The 19,722-nt window shown below is 44.9% G+C and overlaps 1 protein-coding gene across 1 annotated transcript in view; it reads left to right on the plus strand.

Annotated features, from left to right (window-relative positions):
• Positions 1-19,098, plus strand: part of CYB5R1 (cytochrome b5 reductase 1) — a 259,271-nt gene extending 240,173 nt beyond the window's left edge. The window contains exons 8-9 of the mRNA XM_069760121.1: positions 17,492-17,591; positions 18,197-19,098. Of these exons, the coding sequence (XP_069616222.1) occupies positions 17,492-17,591; positions 18,197-18,369 (273 nt within the window). The 3' untranslated portion in view covers positions 18,370-19,098. The remainder of the gene's footprint in view (positions 1-17,491; positions 17,592-18,196) is intronic.
• Positions 19,099-19,722: the final 624 nt, after the last annotated feature.

Genomic DNA, 19,722 nt, shown 5'->3' on the forward strand with positions numbered 1-19,722 from the left:
ATGTCTCTGGCGATTCAGATTGATCGGCGCTTGCGCGAGTGCAGAGTTGTGCACACTGTGGCGTTGTCCTCTGAGCGGAGCCCTGAGCCTATGCAGTGTGATAGGATTTTGTCTAGAGCTGAACGACAAGGATTTAGGTGTCAGAATAGGTTGTGTTTTTACTGCGGCGATTCTGCTCATGTTATTTCTTATTGCCCTAAGCGTACAAAGAGAATCGCTAGTTCTGTTACCATCAGTACTGTACAACCTAAATTTCTGTTATCTGTGACCTTGATCTGCTCATTATCGTCATTTTCTGTCATGGCATTTGTGGATTCAGGCGCCGCTCTGAATTTAATGGACTTAGAATTTGCCAGACGTTGTGGTTTCCCCTTGCAACCTTTGCAGAACCCTATTCCTTTAAGGGGCATTGATGCTACACCGTTGGCTAAAAATAAACCTCAGTTTTGGACACAGCTGACCATGCGCATGGCGCCAGCCCATCAGGAAGATTGTCGTTTTCTGGTGTTGCATAATTTGCATGATGATATTGTGCTGGGTTTTCCATGGTTACAGCTACATAATCCGGTGTTAGATTGGAAATCTATGTCTGTGACTAGTTGGGGTTGTCAGGGGGTTCATGGTCATGTTCCTTTGATGTCAATTTCCTCTTCCCCCTCTTCTGAAATTCCTGAGTTTTTGTCAGATTTCCAGGATGTATTCGATCAGCCCAAATCCAGTTCCCTTCCACCACATAGGGACTATGATTGCGCTATTGACTTGATTCCAGGTTGTAAGTTCCCTAAGGGTCGACTTTTCAACCTGTCTGTGCCAGAACATGCCGCCATGGGGAGCTATATTAAAGAGTCTTTGGAGAAGGGGCATATTCGGCCATCTTCTTCACCATTGGGAGCAGGTTTTTTTTTTGTTGCCAAGAAGGATGGCTCCTTGAGACCGTGTATTGATTATCGCCTCTTGAATAAGATCACGGTCAAATTTCAATACCCTTTGCCCTTGCTTACTGATTTGTTTGCTAGGATTAAGGGGGCTAGCTGGTTTACTAAGATTGACCTTCGAGGGGCATATAATCTTATTCGTATTAAACAGGGTGACGAATGGAAAACTGCATTTAATACGCCCGAAGGCCATTTTGAATACCTTGTGATGCCATTCGGACTCTCTAATGCCCCATCTGTGTTCCAGTCCTTCATGCATGATATCTTTCGGAGTTATCTTGATAAATTCATGGTTGTATATTTGGATGATATTTTTATTTTTTCCGATGATTGGGAGTCTCATGTGAAACAAGTCAGGATGGTATTTCAGATCCTCTGTAATAATGCTTTGTTTGTGAAGGGGTCGAAGTGCCTCTTTGGAGTGCAGAAGGTTTCTTTTTTGGGCTTCATTTTTTCTCCCTCATCTATAGAAATGGATCCGGTTAAGGTTCAGGCCATTCATGATTGGTTTCAGCCTACATCTGTGAAGAGCCTTCAGAAATTCTTGGGCTTTGCTAATTTTTATCGTCGTTTCATTGCTAACTTCTCCAGTGTGGTTAAACCTCTGACCGATTTGACGAAGAAAAGCGCTGATGTGACGAATTGGTCCTCTGCGGCTGTTTCTGCCTTTCAGGAGCTTAAACGCCGATTTACTTCTGCCCCTGTGTTGAGTCAGCCGGATGTTTCTCTTCCATTTCAGGTTGAGGTTGACGCGTCTGAGATTGGGGCAGGGGCCGTTTTGTCTCAGAGGAATTCTGATGGTTCCTTGATGAAACTGTGTGCCTTCTTTTCTTGGAAGTTTTCGCCTGCGGAAAGCAATTATGATGTCGGCAATCGGGAGTTGTTGGCTATGAAGTGGGCATTTGAGGAGTGGCGTCATTGTCTTGAGGGGGCCAAGCACCGTATTGTGGTCCTGACCGATCATAAGAATCTGATTTACCTCAAGTCTGCCAAACGATTGAATCCTAGACAGGCTCGATGGTCCTTGTTTTTCTCCCGTTTTGATTTTGTGGTCTCGTACTTTCCTGGTACTAAGAATGTTAAGGCGGATGCCCTCTCTAGGAGTTTTTTTCCTGATTCCCCTGGGGTTCTTGAGCCGGTCGGCATTCTGAAGGAAGGGGTGGTTCTTTCTGCTATATCCCCTGATTTACGACGGGTTCTTCAGGAATTTCAGGCTAATAAGCCTGACCGCTGTCCAGTGGGGAAACTGTTTGTTCCTGATAGATGGACTAGTAAAGTGATTTCTGAGGTTCATTGTTCTGTGTTGGCTGGCCATCCTGGGATTTTTGGTACCAGAGATTTGGTTGGTAGGTCCTTTTGGTGGCCTTCCTTGTCGCGGGATGTGCGTTCTTTTGTGCAGTCCTGTGGGATTTGCGCGCGGGCTAAGCCTTGCTGTTCCCACGCTAGTGGGTTGCTTCTGCCTTTGCCGGTTCCTGAGAGACCTTGGACGCATATTTCTATGGATTTTATTTCAGATCTTCCGGTTTCCCAGAGGATGTCGGTTATCTGGGTGGTTTGTGACCGGTTTTCTAAGATGGTTCATTTGTTACCTTTGCCTAAATTGCCTTCCTCTTCTGATTTGGTTCCGTTGTTTTTTCAGCATGTGGTTCGTTTGCATGGCATTCCGGAGAATATTGTGTCCGATAGAGGTTCCCAGTTTGTTTCTAGGTTTTGGCGGGCCTTTTGTGCTAGGCTGGGCATTGATTTGTCTTTTTCTTCCGCATTTCATCCTCAGACAAATGGCCGGACCGAGGGAACTAATCAGACTTTGGAAACTTATTTGAGATGCTTTGTGTCTGCTGATCAGGATGATTGGGTGGCTTTCTTGCCATTGGCTGAGTTTGCCCTTAATAATCGGCTAAGTTCTGCTACCTTGGTTTCGCCTTTTTTTTGTAATTTTGGTTTTCATCCTCGTTTTTCTTCAGGGCAGGTTGAGCCTTCTGATTGTCCTGGTGTGGATTCTGTGGTTGACAGGCTGCAGCGGATTTGGGCTTCTGTGGTGGACAATTTGGTGTTGTCTCAGGAGGAGGCTCAGCGTTTTGCTAACTGTCGTCGGTGTGTTGGTTCCTGACTTCGGGTTGGGGATTTTGTCTGGTTGTCTTCCCGTCATGTTCCTATGAAGGTTTCTTCCCCTAAGTTCAAGGCTCGGTTTATTGGTCCTTATAGGATTTCTGAGATTATCAATCCAGTGTCTTTTCGTTTGGCCCTTCCAGCCTCTTTTTCCATCCATAATGTTTTCCATAGATCTTTGTTGCGGAAGTATGTAGTGCTCGTTGTTCCCTCTGTTGATCCTCCGGCCCCGGTGTTGATTGATAGGGAGTTGGAGTATGTGTTTGAGAAGATTTTGGATTCTCGTTTTTCGAGGCGGAAGCTTCAGTATCTGGTCAAATGGAAGGGTTATGGCCAGGAGGATAATTCTTGGGTTGTTGCCTCCGATGTTCATGCTGACGATTTGGTTCGTGCCTTTCATTTGGCTCGTCCTGATCGGCCTGGGGGCTCTGGTGAGGGTTCGGTGACCCCTCCTCAAGGGGGGTACTGTTGTGAATTCTGCTCTTGGGCTCCCTCCGGTGGTTATGAGTGGTAGTGCTGCGGTAGTTGGATCGCAGCATTTATCAGGTGTTTCTATTTTTTGCAATTTGGGCTGGGCTATTTAGTCCTGCTTTAGCCTTTAGTCAGTGCCAGTTGTCCATTGTTTTTGGAGGATTCACATCCATACCTGGTCTCTTCTGTTCTGCTGTTCATTTCAACAAAGATAAGTTCTGGCTTTGTTTTTGCTGTCCACCTGCTGTGGACCTTATAGCTCTGTGCATTTTCATGTTTAGTCTAGTCCAGCTTTGTCAGTGAAGGATTTTTTGCAGCCTAGCTGTGTCTCTGGAGATGCAGATATGCCCTCCATGTCTTTAGTCAGATGTGGTGATTTGTATTTTCTGTGGGGGATATTTTCTAGTGTTTTAATACTGACCGCATAGTACTCTGTCCTATTCTTTCTCTTTAGCTAGTATGGCCTCCTATGCTAAATCCTGATTTCATGTCTGCGTATGTTATTTCCCTCTCCTCTCACAGTCAATATTTGTGGGGGGCTGTCTATCCTTTGGGGATTTTCTCTGAGGCAAGATAAGTTTCCTGTTTCTGTCTTTAGGGGAAGTTAGTTCTTAGGCTGTGTCAAGGGGTCTAGGGAGTGTTAGGTACCCCCCACGGCTACTTCTAGTTGCGCTGCTAAGTTCAGGGTTTGCGGTCAGTACAGGTACCACCTTCTCCAGAGTATGTCTCATGCTGCTCCTAGGCCACCAGATCATAACATTAGCCCTAACAATTTTGATAAGCAAATGGAAACTCCTGCACCCTGATATTAGTCCTAATGATTTTGACTAGCAAATGGGGCCAGCTGGCTGCACCCTGATATTAGTCCTAATGATTTTGACTAGCAAATGGTGCCTGTTATGATCCGGTGACCTTGGAGCCGCATGGAACTTTCTCTGAGTTGGTGGAACCTATACTGACCGCAAATCCTGAACTTAACACCGCAACTAGAAGTAGCCGTGGGGTGTGCCTAACAAATCCTAGACACCTCGACACAGCCGAGGACTAAATACCCCTATAGATGGAAATAGGAAATCTACCTTGCCTCAGAGCAGAACCCCAAAGGATAGGCAGCCCCCCACAAATATTGACTGTGAGTAGTAGAGGAAAAGACACACGCAGGCAGGAAACAGGATTTAGCAAAAGAGGCCACTCTAGCTAAAATAGGAAAGGATAGGACAGAATACTAAGCGGTCAGTATTAAAATCCTTCCAAAAATATCCACAGCAGAAAATACAAAAAATTCCACCATCTAACTAAAGATGTGGAGCGTATATCTGCAACTCCAGAGAATCCAACAAGACTGAGAAAACACTGACCCAATCTAAGCTGGACAAGAGAAAACAAATGAATAGCACAGAATTATTAAGCACACAGCATGTGTGCCACAGGAACAAAATCCAGACACTTATCTTTGCTGAATTGGCAGCAAGGCAGGAGGAACCAGACAAAGATCCAAATCCTCCCAGAACCATGGACAACTGGCAAGGACTAATGAATCCTGCACACCTAAATATCCCAGTCAGAACTGCAATCAGCAGATACACCTGGCCAGGACTGCAACTCAGGGACAACTGCATTCCCCCACCTACAACCACTGGAGGGAACCCAAAAGCAGAATTCACAACAGTTGCCTCCTGGCTACACCCCAATATTAGCCCTAACAATTTTGATTAGCAAATGGGACATCCTGAGTCCTGGTTGCAACACAGTATTAGCCCAAATGATTTTGAGTAGGAAATGTAGACTCCTGTCTGCACAACACTATTAGCACAACATGGACTCTAGACCCTAGTACCCTGCGATCCAACTCTCCACAGATATTTCTTGAAAATGGCCATGATAGGCTGAAACATTGAACCTACTATATCTGTATACATTTGGAACTAACTCAGCTGATTTCTACCTTATCAATATAAAAATAAATAAATCCAAAGAATCTATTTTTGTGTGCCAAAATTTGCTATTTTTCTTGTCTCCTTTTTTTACATCGGAGCAGCATTCGAAAACCATTCAAAAACATTGAGAGTTCCATTGCTTTCTATATATTAGCAGATGCTGGAATGGTCGATTTCACACAGGAAAGGATACTACATAACTTGCAGGAGTGGCCTCTGTGCGCTGTTACACTGAAAAACAACATCTTCACTTTTTATATGGAGAGCGACATGTGACTTTGGCAGCCAATTACAGAAGCCCTTGTGTCATGATGTTGTGGATGGTTTGATCAGCTGCAGGAATGTACACACATTATTAAAAAAAATTTAATTACACTTCTCTGATCCACTGACCTATACACAACCCAGCCCCTTATAAAGCATGTCCCCCCTCTCATTATACAGAACCACTATCCTAGCCAAAATTCTAACAAAAGCATTAATAGAAATGTGATCACTGAATTGTGACATAATTTTGTCAGAAAAATGCTCAGGAAACCAAACATGAATCCGAATGTGCTATATTCGTGCCGAATTTGAGATTGACGAACGTTTTCAAAACAAGTTTGCTCATCTCTACTCCTAATGTGATATGGCAACGTCCATCCATTCCTGCAAAATCTGAACTTCAATATCGCGCTCCTTCTGTGGCACTCCAGGGTCCTGGTCATCACAATAGCATTGCTTTCCTCACGGGGAGAGTGATGTTACGCTTGAGGGCAAGAAGGGATAACTGCAACCAGGTACCACAAACATGCAACATAGTCACACTCCAGGCCACCTGGGGGAGCTTTTGATCCTACTTGCTAGGTGACTCCCCATATACATAAAACTGGTAGTCTGTATGAAAAGTGAGATCGTTCCAGAAAGGTCCAGTCAGGAGATTGGATCAGTCTGAGGCAGCAGAAGGGTTTACGAAGCTGTGTAGCAGTTCCCGGTGAGACATTTAGAAAGCCGGATTGATTGCAGTGAACGTGCAGGAGAGCAAAGCACAGGAGAGGACATCAGGGGGAGACCAGCCATAGCAGGCTGCCTCCTTCTGAGGCGCAGAGACCGGTAGCCGGAACACTGAAGTTGTACTGACCTCTATGACTTACATCAGAGACCGGCAGGACCGCTGAACTCCAAGTTACCTGTCCGACCTAATGCCCAGGAAGCACGGTGGCACCCCTCAGAGGCCAGGGCGTGCTAGAGTCCCTATAAACAGCCTCAAGCCACCAGTCATACGGGTTATGTCCTATCCTATCCGGGGGACAGAGAGAGAGATAACATCTGTGAGGACCTTATGTGGAGCTTTAAGCCGTAAGGGACTACACCACCGCTACGCTAGAGGAAGGCTTTTGATTTCCACCTGTGTAAAGGGACTCCTAACTTGCCTTCAAGCCGGCCAGACCCTGACTGCACTGTGATCTGGTGCTCTGGACTGCGGATGCTGAAGTCTTCAGTAAACCAAGGTAAAGAGACTGCAAACCTGTGTCCTCCTTCTTTACTGCACTCCTCACCATCTTCCATCTACACACCGGGAGCCCTGGGGATATACTTCACCTGTGGGAAGTTATACCATCTAGCTGCCATAACATCACCCCAGAGGACCCCTTAAAGCAGCGTTGGTCCCCACTGACAGAATACCACAGGTGGCATCACGAACACAAACTTAATTCCCTTTAAAGACCTTTCCCTTTTACATGAGTGCCCAGGGCCATTGACCAGGTCGCAGCCACCGTGACATCCCCCTGTGAACACCACTGGACCCGGTACCGAGTACCCCACGGCCCTGGCGGGTGATTCACTTCCCTGTTGAGTTTTGCACTGTGCAGAAAAATTGTTTCCAACCACTTATAGGGTAGGCGCACTCAGGAGAAATTATATAGCAATTTGTGGTACATTTTCTTCTTTTAGCCAGCAAAAAAAATCAGATGTGTAAATGAGGCCTTATATTTACGTACATGCTTTATTCTCATTTTATCTACTACTGCCACAATAAGATTCAGTTAGAATGCTGATTGCTGGACTGGCAGACCTTGCTTTTTTCATTTCTTGTATACCTTGCCTGGTATGTCTGGTATGTCATAGTAACCTTTATGTCTGACAATGTCAACATCTTATCCTCTCAACAACTACTTCCCTAACAAGTCATGTCATATTAAGAACAGCAAATGCAACTGAACTTTTACTACTTAATTTTACTGTCATTATGCCACAATCTCAAATGTAAAGCACCATAGAATAAATGACGCTATAATAATAAATAAAAATAAACTTTAATTAAATTTTCATACTGGGTATTCCAAGTTAATGATTTCTGGTGTAACCTTTATTTTGTGGCTTTACAAAATAAGTGGGAAACATTTATAGTAGTGTGCAAAAGTTCTAGGGAGATATGGGAAAATGCTGCAAAGTTAGCATGCTTTCAAAAATAAAAATGGTAGTTTATTTTTATCAATTAATGAAATGCAAAGTGAACGAACAAAAGTAGAACCTAAATCAAATCAATATTTGGTGTCGCCATTCTTTGTCTTAAAAACAGTATCAGAGCATGGATTCTTCTAGCTACATTCACACATAGTTTTTTGAAGCAACTCAGCAGGAACGATGTTCCAAACATCTTGGAGACCCCACAACAGACCTTCTGTCTCTTTAAGTAATACAAGAAAGACTCAATTATGAAGTTTCCTTGGTTGACCCCTGCATCAACGGTGCTCAAAGTTTCCCTTTGCTTGGAGTCCTCAATGCTGAAAAGTTAAGTAAGATACTAATCATTCAATATCATCCAGGAGGTGTCTAGCTCCAAATTTATTTAGCAGAAGGAGGAGTCCAAACATACAGCCAATTTAACTAAGAGGTATCTTCAGTATAAACAAGAGCAAGGAGTCCTGGAAGTGATTATATGGTCCAAACAGATCTGTAATCTCAACATCATCAAGTCAGTCCAGGATTACAGGAAGAGACAGAAGCCAATATCCACAGAATATCTATAGTCAGTTCTCCAAGTTGTTTGGAATATCCTCGCTGCCGAGTTCCTTCAAAAACTGTACAAGTTTGTCTAGAAGAATTGTTGCTTTGATTCTGTTTTGAAGCGTCACACTTACCGTATAAAAAATCAGTCCGATTCTCTCGGCCGAGAGTCGCACAAGTGTTCTCCGTATGGCCAACCATGTGTAATCCGTTTGCAATGCGATGATGCGATTTCCTCACATCTACATATCCGTATGGCATGCGTATGACATGCGTATGGCTTTACATTTCTCACTGCATTTCCTTTTTGAAAATGTGTGTGTATTTCTCACAAGTCACACGGATTGGTGCCCGATTTTTTCTCGCACCCATAGAATTGCATTAGCGAGACTCAGCCGATATAGGCATAAGATCACACACAGCATGCTGCGATTTCACTCGCACGTAGAATACACCCGAGAAAAAATGGTGATTTGAGCTTCCCCATAGATTAACAATGGTGCAAGTGCTATGCGATGATTTCTCGCATAGCATTGTCCGTATTATACGCTAGTGTGACTCCGCCAAAGGCAAAAGAGTGGTCACACTAAATAATGATTTAATTTAGATTTTTCTTTTGTTCATTCACTTCGCAATTGAATTGATAAAAATAAACTATTAACACTTCTACAGGGTGGGCCATATATATGGATACACCTAAATAAAATGTTAATGGTTGGTGATATCAAATTCCTGTTTGTGGCACATTAGTATATGGGAGGGGGTGGGTGGGGGGTGACCATGGTGGCCATTTTGAAGTCGGCAATTTTGGATCTAACTTTATTTTTTCCAATGGGAAGAAGGCTATGTGACACATCAAATTTATTGAGAACTAGCTGAAGAGCCCGGCGTTGCCTGGGCATAGTAAATATCTGTAGTTAGTTATAGCACCTCACTTCTCTTATTTTCCCATCACGCCTCTCATTTTCCCCCTCACATCTCTCATTTTCTCCCTTACACCTCTCATTTTCCCCCTCACTCTTCTTATTTTCCCCCTCACTCCTCTCATTCCCCCCTAACACTTGTCATTTCGACCTCACATTGTTAAGGCTAGCGGAACGCACCAAATAATAAGACAGATAGAGTATGGTGCGTTCGCAGCCCGGGGTCCACCGTGCAGAGATGGAACCTGCTGCCAAGTAATGACGGACTATATGGCGGTACTCATAAGTATACACACGTGGGTTAAACTTCACCCAGCGTGAAGGAAGCGATCCTGTTGCGTCACAGGATCGCGGTACCGCACATAGAGCGCGAGCAAGTAGTCAGCGAACTCAACCCCAACTAGGATTGAAGTCCGATTAGACCCTTGCTGGCACAACACCGCAACTGGGTGTGTAAGGAAGCTAAATAACAATATTAAGGCACAAGAGTGCATGCGGTGCCGCACTGACGAACGCCACTAACCACCCAGGCTTGGGTAAGGAAAGCACAGAGGAAGTGCACGGCGCCGTACTGGCGGTCACAGCAACTGGACGCTGTAATGTGTGATTCGTGCTGTAGGCTAAGTCGGGCGCTAGATAGCAACCATACACCTTCCGCGAACAGACATTCAATAGGGAAGGGGTATCCAAGGACGACTTGCACTCACAACAAACACACGTATGCAAATGTACACTAGCGTATGGCTGTGCGGTCATGCGCAGTTTATATAGTTGCAGCACAGGAAGTGGCCACAGAAACTTTGCCCTTCCAAGACCTGCCAAGAGGACCAATGGAATGTGCTGCAGAGCCTGAGCACATGACCCTCGATCTCCAACGGGAGATCTTGCCCTGGGCATGCTCAGTGTGTGCAGACAAGGACTTAGTCCCAGAGAAGTCCGCTCGCTGCTGACCAGCACTGGCTTTAATGGCAGAAGCTGAAGAAGCAGCAGTAACTCTCTGTACAGAGTGAGACTGAGCAAGACGCTGGGACCGACGTCCCTGCTGAGCAGACTCCACTGCGGCTGGATAAGAATGGGAGACCGCAGCGGAGATGGCTCGAGATTCCCCCTGTGCAGAAGCGGGAACTCGAGACCTAACATTACCCCCCCCCTCCTAGGGCCCCCCCCTCCTTGGGCCTCGCTACGCTCGAAGGCAGCAATGAGCTGTGGGGCCTGAATGTTTTCAGCAGGCTCCCATGACCTGTCCTCTGGGCCATAACCCTTCCAATCCACCAGATAGAACTTTTTGCCGCGTACCACCTTGCACCCCAAAATAGCGTTCACCTTGGCATTGTTAAGTGCAAACTCTGCCCACGGTAGCAAGGATGCCCAGTCATCCTGCCTGGCAGAAACAAAATGTCGTAAATATGTGACCAAGGTCTGGTTGGCCCTCTCTACCAACCCATTCGTCTCGGGATGATATGCCGAAGAGAGATTCAACTCAATACTGAGTAGACGACAAAGCTCTCTCCAGAATCGAGACGCAAACTGGGGACCCCGGTCACTAACAATTTTGTCTGGCATACCGTGTAGGCGAAAGATATGCTTGACGAACAAGACAGCCAACGCCCGTGCAGAAGGTAGCCGTGGAAGAGGCACCAAGTGCACCATTTTGGAAAAATGGTCGGTGATCACCCAGATAATGGTGCAGTTACGAGACTTGGGTAAGCCCACCACAAAGTCCATCCCGACCATCTCCCAGGGCCTGTCCGCCACCGGCAGAGGATAAAGCAAACCAGCTGGCCGTTGCCGAGGAGTCTTGTTCTTGGCGCAAGAGACACACGCCCGAACATACTCTGCGACATCACGAGCCATATGCGGCCACCAGTATGTCCTCGCCAGTAACTCAGATGTCCTTTTGGTACCAAAATGTCCACCCACCCTGGACGAGTGTGCCCAAGAGAGAACCTCCGGTCGCAAACTGGATGGTACAAAAGTCTTGCCCGGATGCACAGACTCTAGCGAAACCGGGGCCACAGTTCTCAAGCTCTCGGTGGGGACAATAAGCCGAGGCTCCTCCTCCTCCTCCGCAGATGACACAACGGAGCGAGAGAGAGCATCGGCCCGAATGTTCTTCTCCCCAGAAAGAAAATGGAGGGTGAAATGAAACCGGGAGAAGAATAAGGACCATCTGGCCTGGCGAGAATTCAACCGCTGGGCTGTCTGCAGGTACACCAAATTTTTATGGTCTGTGAAGACTTGGAAGGGAAAACGTCCTCCCTCCAAGAGATGTCTCCACTCCGAGAAAGCCAACTTCATGGCTAGCAACTCCCTGTCCCCGATGGAATAATTCCTCTCTGCTGGTGAGAAGGTCTTGGAGAAAAATAAGCAAGGATGCTTCCGACCTTGAGCATCCTTTTGGAAGAGGACTGCTCCAGCACCAACAGAAGAGGCATCCACCTCCATGATAAATGGCTTATCAACATCGGGGCGATGTAGGATGGGAGCGCTAGCGAAGTGTGACTTTATAGAGTTAAAGGCCTTGGAGACCTCCTCAGACCACAATTTGGGATTCGCCCCCTTCTTGGTGAGGGCAACCAAGGGAGCTACCAAAGTTGAGAAGTGCGGAATGAACTGGCGATAATAATTAATGAACCCCATAAAGCGCTGCACCGCTTTAAGAGAATGGGGTTCCTGCCAGTTCATCACAGCCTGTAGTTTGGCAGGATTCATAGCCAATCCCTGGGCAGAGATGATGTAGCCTAGGAAAGGTAAGGACTCCTGCTCAAACATACACTTCTCCAACGTGGCATAGAGGGAGTTTGCCCGTAGGAGGTCGAAGACTTTGCAAACATCTCTCCGGTGGGAGTCAATATCTGGAGAGTAGATGAGAATATCATCCAGATAGACTACGACCGAGGTGGAAAGCATATATACCGGAAGATATCGTTCACAAAGTCTTGGAAAACGGCTGGGGCATTACAGAGCCCGAAGGGCATCACCAGATATTCATAGTGCCCATCCCTGGTGTTAAAAGCCGTCTTCCATTCGTCCCCCTCACGGATGCGAATCAGGTTGTAAGCACCCCTCAGATCTAATTTAGTAAATACCCTTGCTCCCCGAAGCCTATCGAAGAGCTCAGATATCAAGGGCAAAGGATACTTATTTTTAACGGTGATGGCATTAAGACCCCTGTAGTCTATGCATGGACGCAATTCCCCATTCTTCTTCTGCATGAAGAAGAACCCTGCCCCAGCAGATGACACTGACTTCCTAATGAATCCTCTTGCCAGATTTTCCTGGATGTACTGTGACATTGCCTCCGTTTCCGGGAGAGATAGCGGATAGACTCGACCCCGGGGAGGCTCAGCACCAGGCAAGAGATCAATAGGACAGTCATAGGGGCGATGGGGCGGAAGGATCTCCGCCGCCTTTTTGGAGAACACGTCTGCATAAGACCAATACTGCTTGGGGAGAGAGGAAAGATCTGCGGGTACCTCTGTAGTAGCAACCTGAACGCACTCCCTTTGACACCTACCCCCACAAGATTCGCCCCATCCCAGGATTCTGCCAGAGGACCACTCGATATGAGGAGAGTGGTACCGTAGCCAAGGTATTCCCAACAGGACCTCATCAATTCCCTCAGGAATGACGAGCAGAGATATAATCTCCTGATGAGATGGCGACATGGACAGAGTAAAAGGGATGGTCTGGTGTGTTATCTGTGAGGGCAGTGTCGACCCATTCACCACTCGTACCGTTACTGGTTAAGCTAGCATAACCAGGGGTATTGCGTGACGTTGGGAGAAGGCAGAAGACATAAAATTGCCCTCCGCCCCAGAATCCACGCAGAGCTCTACCGAGTGGGAGAATGATCCTATAGTAATTGTCCCCTTAAAGGACAATTTAGAGGCAAACGTCGCCGTGTCTAGTGTACCTCCACCTACTACCACTAGACGCTGACGTTTCCTCGACTGCTGAGAACATCTGGTGGCTAGATGTCCTGACTGCTGGCAAACATGACAGACCTTGAGTGCAAAAGCGGTCCAGGACTTAGATCCCGCTTGTGACACTTCCCTGGCCTCATGTGACTCAGGAACCAGGACCGGAGATTCCAGAGGTTTGGCGAAGGTAGGAGCCAGCCGAAACCTCTGCCTACACTGGGCTCGCTCTAACCTCCGCTCGTTAAAACGGAGGTCAATTCGAGTGGAGACAGTTATTAACTCCTCCAGTGTGGCAGGAATCTCCATAGTGGCCAGAGCGTCCTTTACGTGGTCAGCCAGACCCCTCTAAAATATGGGGATAAGAGCTTTATCCGACCAATCCAGCTCAGAAGCTAAAGTGCGGAATTGGACGGCAAAATGACTGACCAAGGACTCACCCTGAGTTAATGCCAGCAGTTGGAGCGCAGTATCATGGGTGACTTGAGGTCCTAAAAAGACCTGTTTCAGAGTGCTCAGAAACAGCGGAGCACTCTGCACCACATGATCGCCACGCTCCCACAGCGGCGTAGCCCATTCCAACGCCCTGTCCGACAAGAGAGACACTATAAATCCCACCTTAGCCCGCTCTGTGGGAAAACGTGCAGCCAGGAGCTCAAGGTGAATAGAGCACTGACTCACAAATCCCCTACAAAATTTGCTATCACCAGAAAATTTTTCTGGCAGCGGGAGGCGAGAAAATGTCGGAGCAGGGGTGGCAATGGACAGGGTTGCTGCAGCCACGCTAGCAGCCTGTACAGCAACTGCGGTAACATCCACAGCTGAGGTTGCGCTCTCAAGAGCCGCCAACCTACCCTCCAGCTGCTGGATATACCGCAAGGATTGCTGTTTGTCCGTCATTACTAGCCAGACCCTGGCGCTAGTGTAATGTTAGGGCTAGCGGAACGCACCAAATAATAAGACAGATAGAGTATGGTGCGTTCGCAGCCCGGGGTCCACCGTGCAGAGATGGAACCTGCTGCCAAGTAATGACGGACTATATGGCGGTACTCATAAGTATACACACGTGGGTTAAACTTCACCCAGCGTGAAGGAAGCGATCCTGTTGCGTCACAGGATCGCGGTACCGCACATAGAGCGCGAGCAAGTAGTCAGCGAACTCAACCCCAACTAGGATTGAAGTCCGATTAGACCCTTGCTGGCACAATACCGCAACTGGGTGTGTAAGGAAGCTAAATAACAATATTAAGGCACAAGAGTGCATGCGGTGCCGCACTGACGAATGCCACTAACCACCCAGGCTTGGGTAAGGAAAGCACAGAGGAAGTGCACGGCGCCGTACTGGCGGTCACAGCAACTGGACGCTGTAATGTGTGATTCGTGCTGTAGGCTAAGTCGGGCGCTAGATAGCAACCATACACCTTCCGCGAACAGACATTCAATAGGGAAGGGGTATCCAAGGACGACTTGCACTCACAACAAACACACGTATGCAAATGTACACTAGCGCATGGCCGTGCGGTCATGCGCAGTTTATATAGTTGCAGCACAGGAAGTGGCCACAGAAACTTTGCCCTTCCAAGACCTGCCAAGAGGACCAATGGAATGTGCTGCAGAGCCTGAGCACATGACCCTCGATCTCCAACGGGAGATCTTGCCCTGGGCATGCTCAGTGTGTGCAGACAAGGACTTAGTCCCAGAGAAGTCCGCTCGCTGCTGACCAGCACTGGCATTAATGGCAGAAGCTGAAGAAGCAGCAGTAACTCTCTGTACAGAGTGAGACTGAGCAAGACGCTAGGACCGACGTCCCTGCTGAGCAGACTCCACTGCGGCTGGATAAGAATGGGAGACCGCAGCGGAGATGGCTCGAGATTCCCCCTGTGCAGAAGCGGGAACTCGAGTCCTAACACACATCTGTCATTTTCCGATCAGTCCACTATTTTCCCTCACTCCTCTCATTTTGCACTCACACCTTTTCATTTTCACCTCACACCCATCATTTTCACCTCACAGCTCTCATTTTCCCCTCAGTATATACATGTTTGTCATCTCCCTTATATATAGTATACACCTGTATGTCATCTCCTGTATATAGTATATACCTGTATGTCATCTCCCCTGTAAATAGTATATACCTGCTGTATGTCATCTCCTCCTGTATATTGTATGTACCTATGTGTCATCTCCTCCTGTATATAGTATATACCTGTATGTCATCTCTTCTGTATATACTATATACCTGTATGTCATCTCCTCCTATATATAGTGTATACCTGTATGTCATCTCCTGTATATACTATATACCTGTATGTCATCTCCCCTGTATATAGTATATACCTGCTGTATGTCATCTCCTCCTCTATATACATGTGTGTCATCTCTTTTATATAGTATATACCTGTATATCATCTCCTCCAGTATATAGTATATACGTGTGTCATCTCCTCCTGTATATAGTATATACCTGTAAGTCATCTCCTTCTGTATATAGTACATGTGAGTTTCATGTGTCAAGTTGTGTGTGTTGAGTTGCGTGTGGCGACATACATGTAGCGACTTTTGTGAGATGAGTTTTGTGTGGCGACATGCGTGTAGCAACTTTTTGTGTGTCGAGTTGTCTGTGACAGGTTAGTGCAGCAAGTTGTGTGCAGCAAGTTTTGCGCATGGCGAGTTTTGCGCATGGCGAGTTTTATGTGTGGTGCGTTTTGAGTATGTGCAAGTTTTGTGTGAGGCAACTTTTGCATGTGTTGCAACTTTTGTGCATGTGGCAATTTTTCTGTGTGTGCAAGTTTTGCGTGTGGCGAGTTTTCCATGAGATGAGTTTTGCACATGTGGCGAGTTTTGCGTGAGCCTAGTTTTGCATGTGGTGAGTTTTGCGCAGGGTGAGTTTTGAGCGGCGACTTTTGTGTTTCGACTTTTATGTGGTGAGGTTGGTGTATGTGTGGTGAAATGTGTGCTGAGGGTGGTATATGTGTTCAAGCACGTGGTAGTGTGTGGCGCATTTTGTGTGTGTTCATATCCCCATGTGTGGTGAGTATCCCAGGTCGGGGCCTCACCTTAGCAACTGTACGGTATATACTTTTTGGCGCCATCGCTCTCACTCTTTAAGTTCCCTTGTTCACATCTGGCAGCTGTCAATTTGCCTCCAACACATTTTTCCTTTCACTTTTTCACCATTATGTAGATAGGGGCAAAATTGTTTGTTGAATTGGAATGCGCGGGGTTAAAATTTCACCTCACAACATAGCCTATGACGCTCTTGGGGTCCAGACGTGTGACTGTGCATATTTTGTGGCTGTAGCTGCGATGGTGCAGATGCCAATCCCGGACATACACACATACATACAGACACACACATTCAGCTTTATATATTAGATTTCACAAGAAAAACAATGGTTTGCTCGGTTTTAATGTAACTTTATTCTTTCATGAGTTATTTACAAGTTTCTCTTTGTTTACAGCCATTGACATGTCGCAGAGGTTAGCATGTGAGGAGTGGATAGAAATTGTGTTGATGTCTGGTGAACACAGTACCCGGGTCATTGCAGCAGATTTCAATACAAGACACCCTACGCAAGAAAATTGTCACCATTCCCATGTTATTTAGGTGTATCCATATAAATAGGCCACAAAAAAGTTTGCCTCATCACTTAACATAATGTCCTGTTAAAACTGAGGGTCCTGTTCCAATTTTTGCTTTGCCCATTCTGCGTTCACCAGACATCAACACAATTTCTATCCTCTCCTCACGTGTTAACCTCTGCGACATGTCAATAGCTGTAAACAAAGAGAAACTTGTAAATAACTCATGAAAGAATAAAGTTACTTTAAAATCAAGCATTTTTTTTGTGTGAAATTCTCAATAAGTTTGATGTGTCACATGACCCTCTTCCCATTGGAAAAAAATAAAGTTGGATCCAAAATGTCCGACTTCAAAATGGCCGCCATGGTCATCACCCATCTTGAAAAGTTTTCCCCCTCCCATATACTAATATGCCACAAACAGGAAGTTGATATCACCAACCATTCACATTTTATTTAGGTGTATCCATATATATGGCCCACCCTGTAATATTGCAAGCATTCTTACTTTGCAGCATTTTTACCTATTCCGGCCTAAAACACAGTACTGTAAATAAATAAAAAATGGCAAATGCATAGTGTCTAAAGTATGAGAAAACAATGATTTTGTCTCCTTCTAGTCAGAGGATGATATATTCCTTCGTGATGATCTTTTAAGGTTAAAGGATGAGCATTCAGCCCGCTTTAAGCTTTGGTTTACTGTGGATAGTGCTTCCGAAGGTAAGTACAGTGTGATAAAACATTAATTAAACTAAAGACAAATTAACACAGTATGAGGATGTCAATCAATAGTACAATTACCCTGTGTCCATACAGTTTGAATACTGCAAACGTACATTCTGCTTACAAGTGGAGATCTAGTAACATAGTTATTAAGGTTGAAGGAAGACTTTAAGTCCATCTAGCTCAACCCATAGCCATAACCCATTGCTGCTAGCAATTATTTTTAGGCCCACTTAAAAGATATAATCAATCAACAAAAGGCTGATCATTCATTTGTTGGCTGATCATTGCTAGGTTTTAGCTTCGTGCTTACATAATCGTTTCAAAGTATTGTAAGTCCCATTGAAAAAGTAAAGCAGAAATTGGCTACTATCTTTAAATTCTGCAGTTTTAATTTTTGCCTTAGCTTTGCTTATATTTTTTAATGTGGCTTACTTTCTACTATTTCTACTAATTTATCACACTATTTAGTTATACCATTTTCTGCAAGTTTCCAAAATTTTTATGACCATGAAAGGACCAACCATGCATAGTCTTACAGAACCTTCTACTGCCCATTTTCTAACTTTCCTTTTCTTTTTTGATTCTGTGCTTATGTTTAGACTGGGAATACAGCAGGGGCTTTATTGACTTGAAGATGATCGAAGAGCATCTCCCACCACCTGCTGAGGACGTCATCATTTTAATGTGTGGTCCTCCTGCCATGATTAAACTGGCATGTAGGCCAAATCTAAACATATTAGGATATCATAGAAATATGTGTTATGTTTTCTAATAATTAAAAACAACTTTTCCTAATTCCTAACAAAATAGGAGGAACAAGTTAAGAATATTTTACTATCAGAAAATTTTTCCAACTATTTTTTCTTTAACTTTAAGGTCCCTTTCTATATTCAGTTTTTCTTTTACTATATTTTTAATTTATTTGATGTATTTTTCAATGGTAAATACTTTTAAATGTTAAACAGTCAGGAAAAATAGATCCTTACCTGCAACTATTATCTTCCAAATGAGTCAAATGGTTAAGGAGCAACATTTTTTTATGTACTGACATGAAACATTACCAAGTATGAAGAAATACTGCATAGAAAAGTAAATAGTAAAACAGAAAAAAATATTTGTTTTGATCACCTTGTATTTTAAAGTACATTATAGCTCATGTAATAGGATACTACCTAATGTTTCTCATGTAATAGGAATATGACCTAATGTTGTCTAATATATCATTCTGGCCATCCAAGAGTTGCTGAGGTCTCATTGGACAATATGACATCATTTTTGATCTTCTTGTTGATACGTTAATGACCTTGGCCCATTAGGTATTTTGGCTTATTGTTGGTGACAAACCGCCTCCTGCCAAACATTTCAATTTATAGTAATTAAATTATAGCCTTGTGCCATTGTGTTCTGTGTTTGTCTTTTGTGTTCATTCTATACTTGTCTGCTTGTTTAATGGAAACGTTTTCTTTTTTCAAAATAAACTTGATAGCAATTTTGAAGCATCATTTTTGATAGTTTTGTGACTTTATCTCATGTCATCTGCACTCTCAACATTTTTTTCTTTCATCCAAAGAACAGAACACCTAGAAATATCTGGATCCGTCAAGTCTCTCCTTTTTAGACACCTTGTCAATCAGGTAAATTTTAGTCTGGATCATGGCTACCAAAGGGGTCAATATTTAGCCCGGTACTTAGCGCCAATCAGCTGATGCCATTACAAGTAAAATCATTGGATGCCTCAAAAGAAGCAAGATGCATATAAGATCATAGTTTTGCCTCTATAATATCTAATAGCTAAATAGCGAAACCCAGCCTTGGCTGGGGCTCTGTTACCTGCAACACTGCAGCTAATGTGAAAGTACAACTGTCTGTCAGGGGATGAGGGCAATACCAGTTTAAAAAAAAACTGAAGTGCTCCAAATTGTTTATCCCTGCTCTAAAAATATGAAGAGGCAGCAAAATTAATTAAAGTGACACATTCTGCTAGAACTCTTAGGCCTAAATTAGATGTCCATGATTCACAGACGTGTATTATCAGTGTTTCTCCAAGAATAAAACACATACTCATTATATTTTATTAGGCTGTTATCATGTCCGTGTCTACAAAGAATCGCGGAGACATATCTAT

Source organism: Ranitomeya imitator, chromosome 3 (assembly GCF_032444005.1).
Source record: "Ranitomeya imitator isolate aRanImi1 chromosome 3, aRanImi1.pri, whole genome shotgun sequence".
Classification (NCBI taxonomy): domain Eukaryota; kingdom Metazoa; phylum Chordata; class Amphibia; order Anura; family Dendrobatidae; genus Ranitomeya; species Ranitomeya imitator.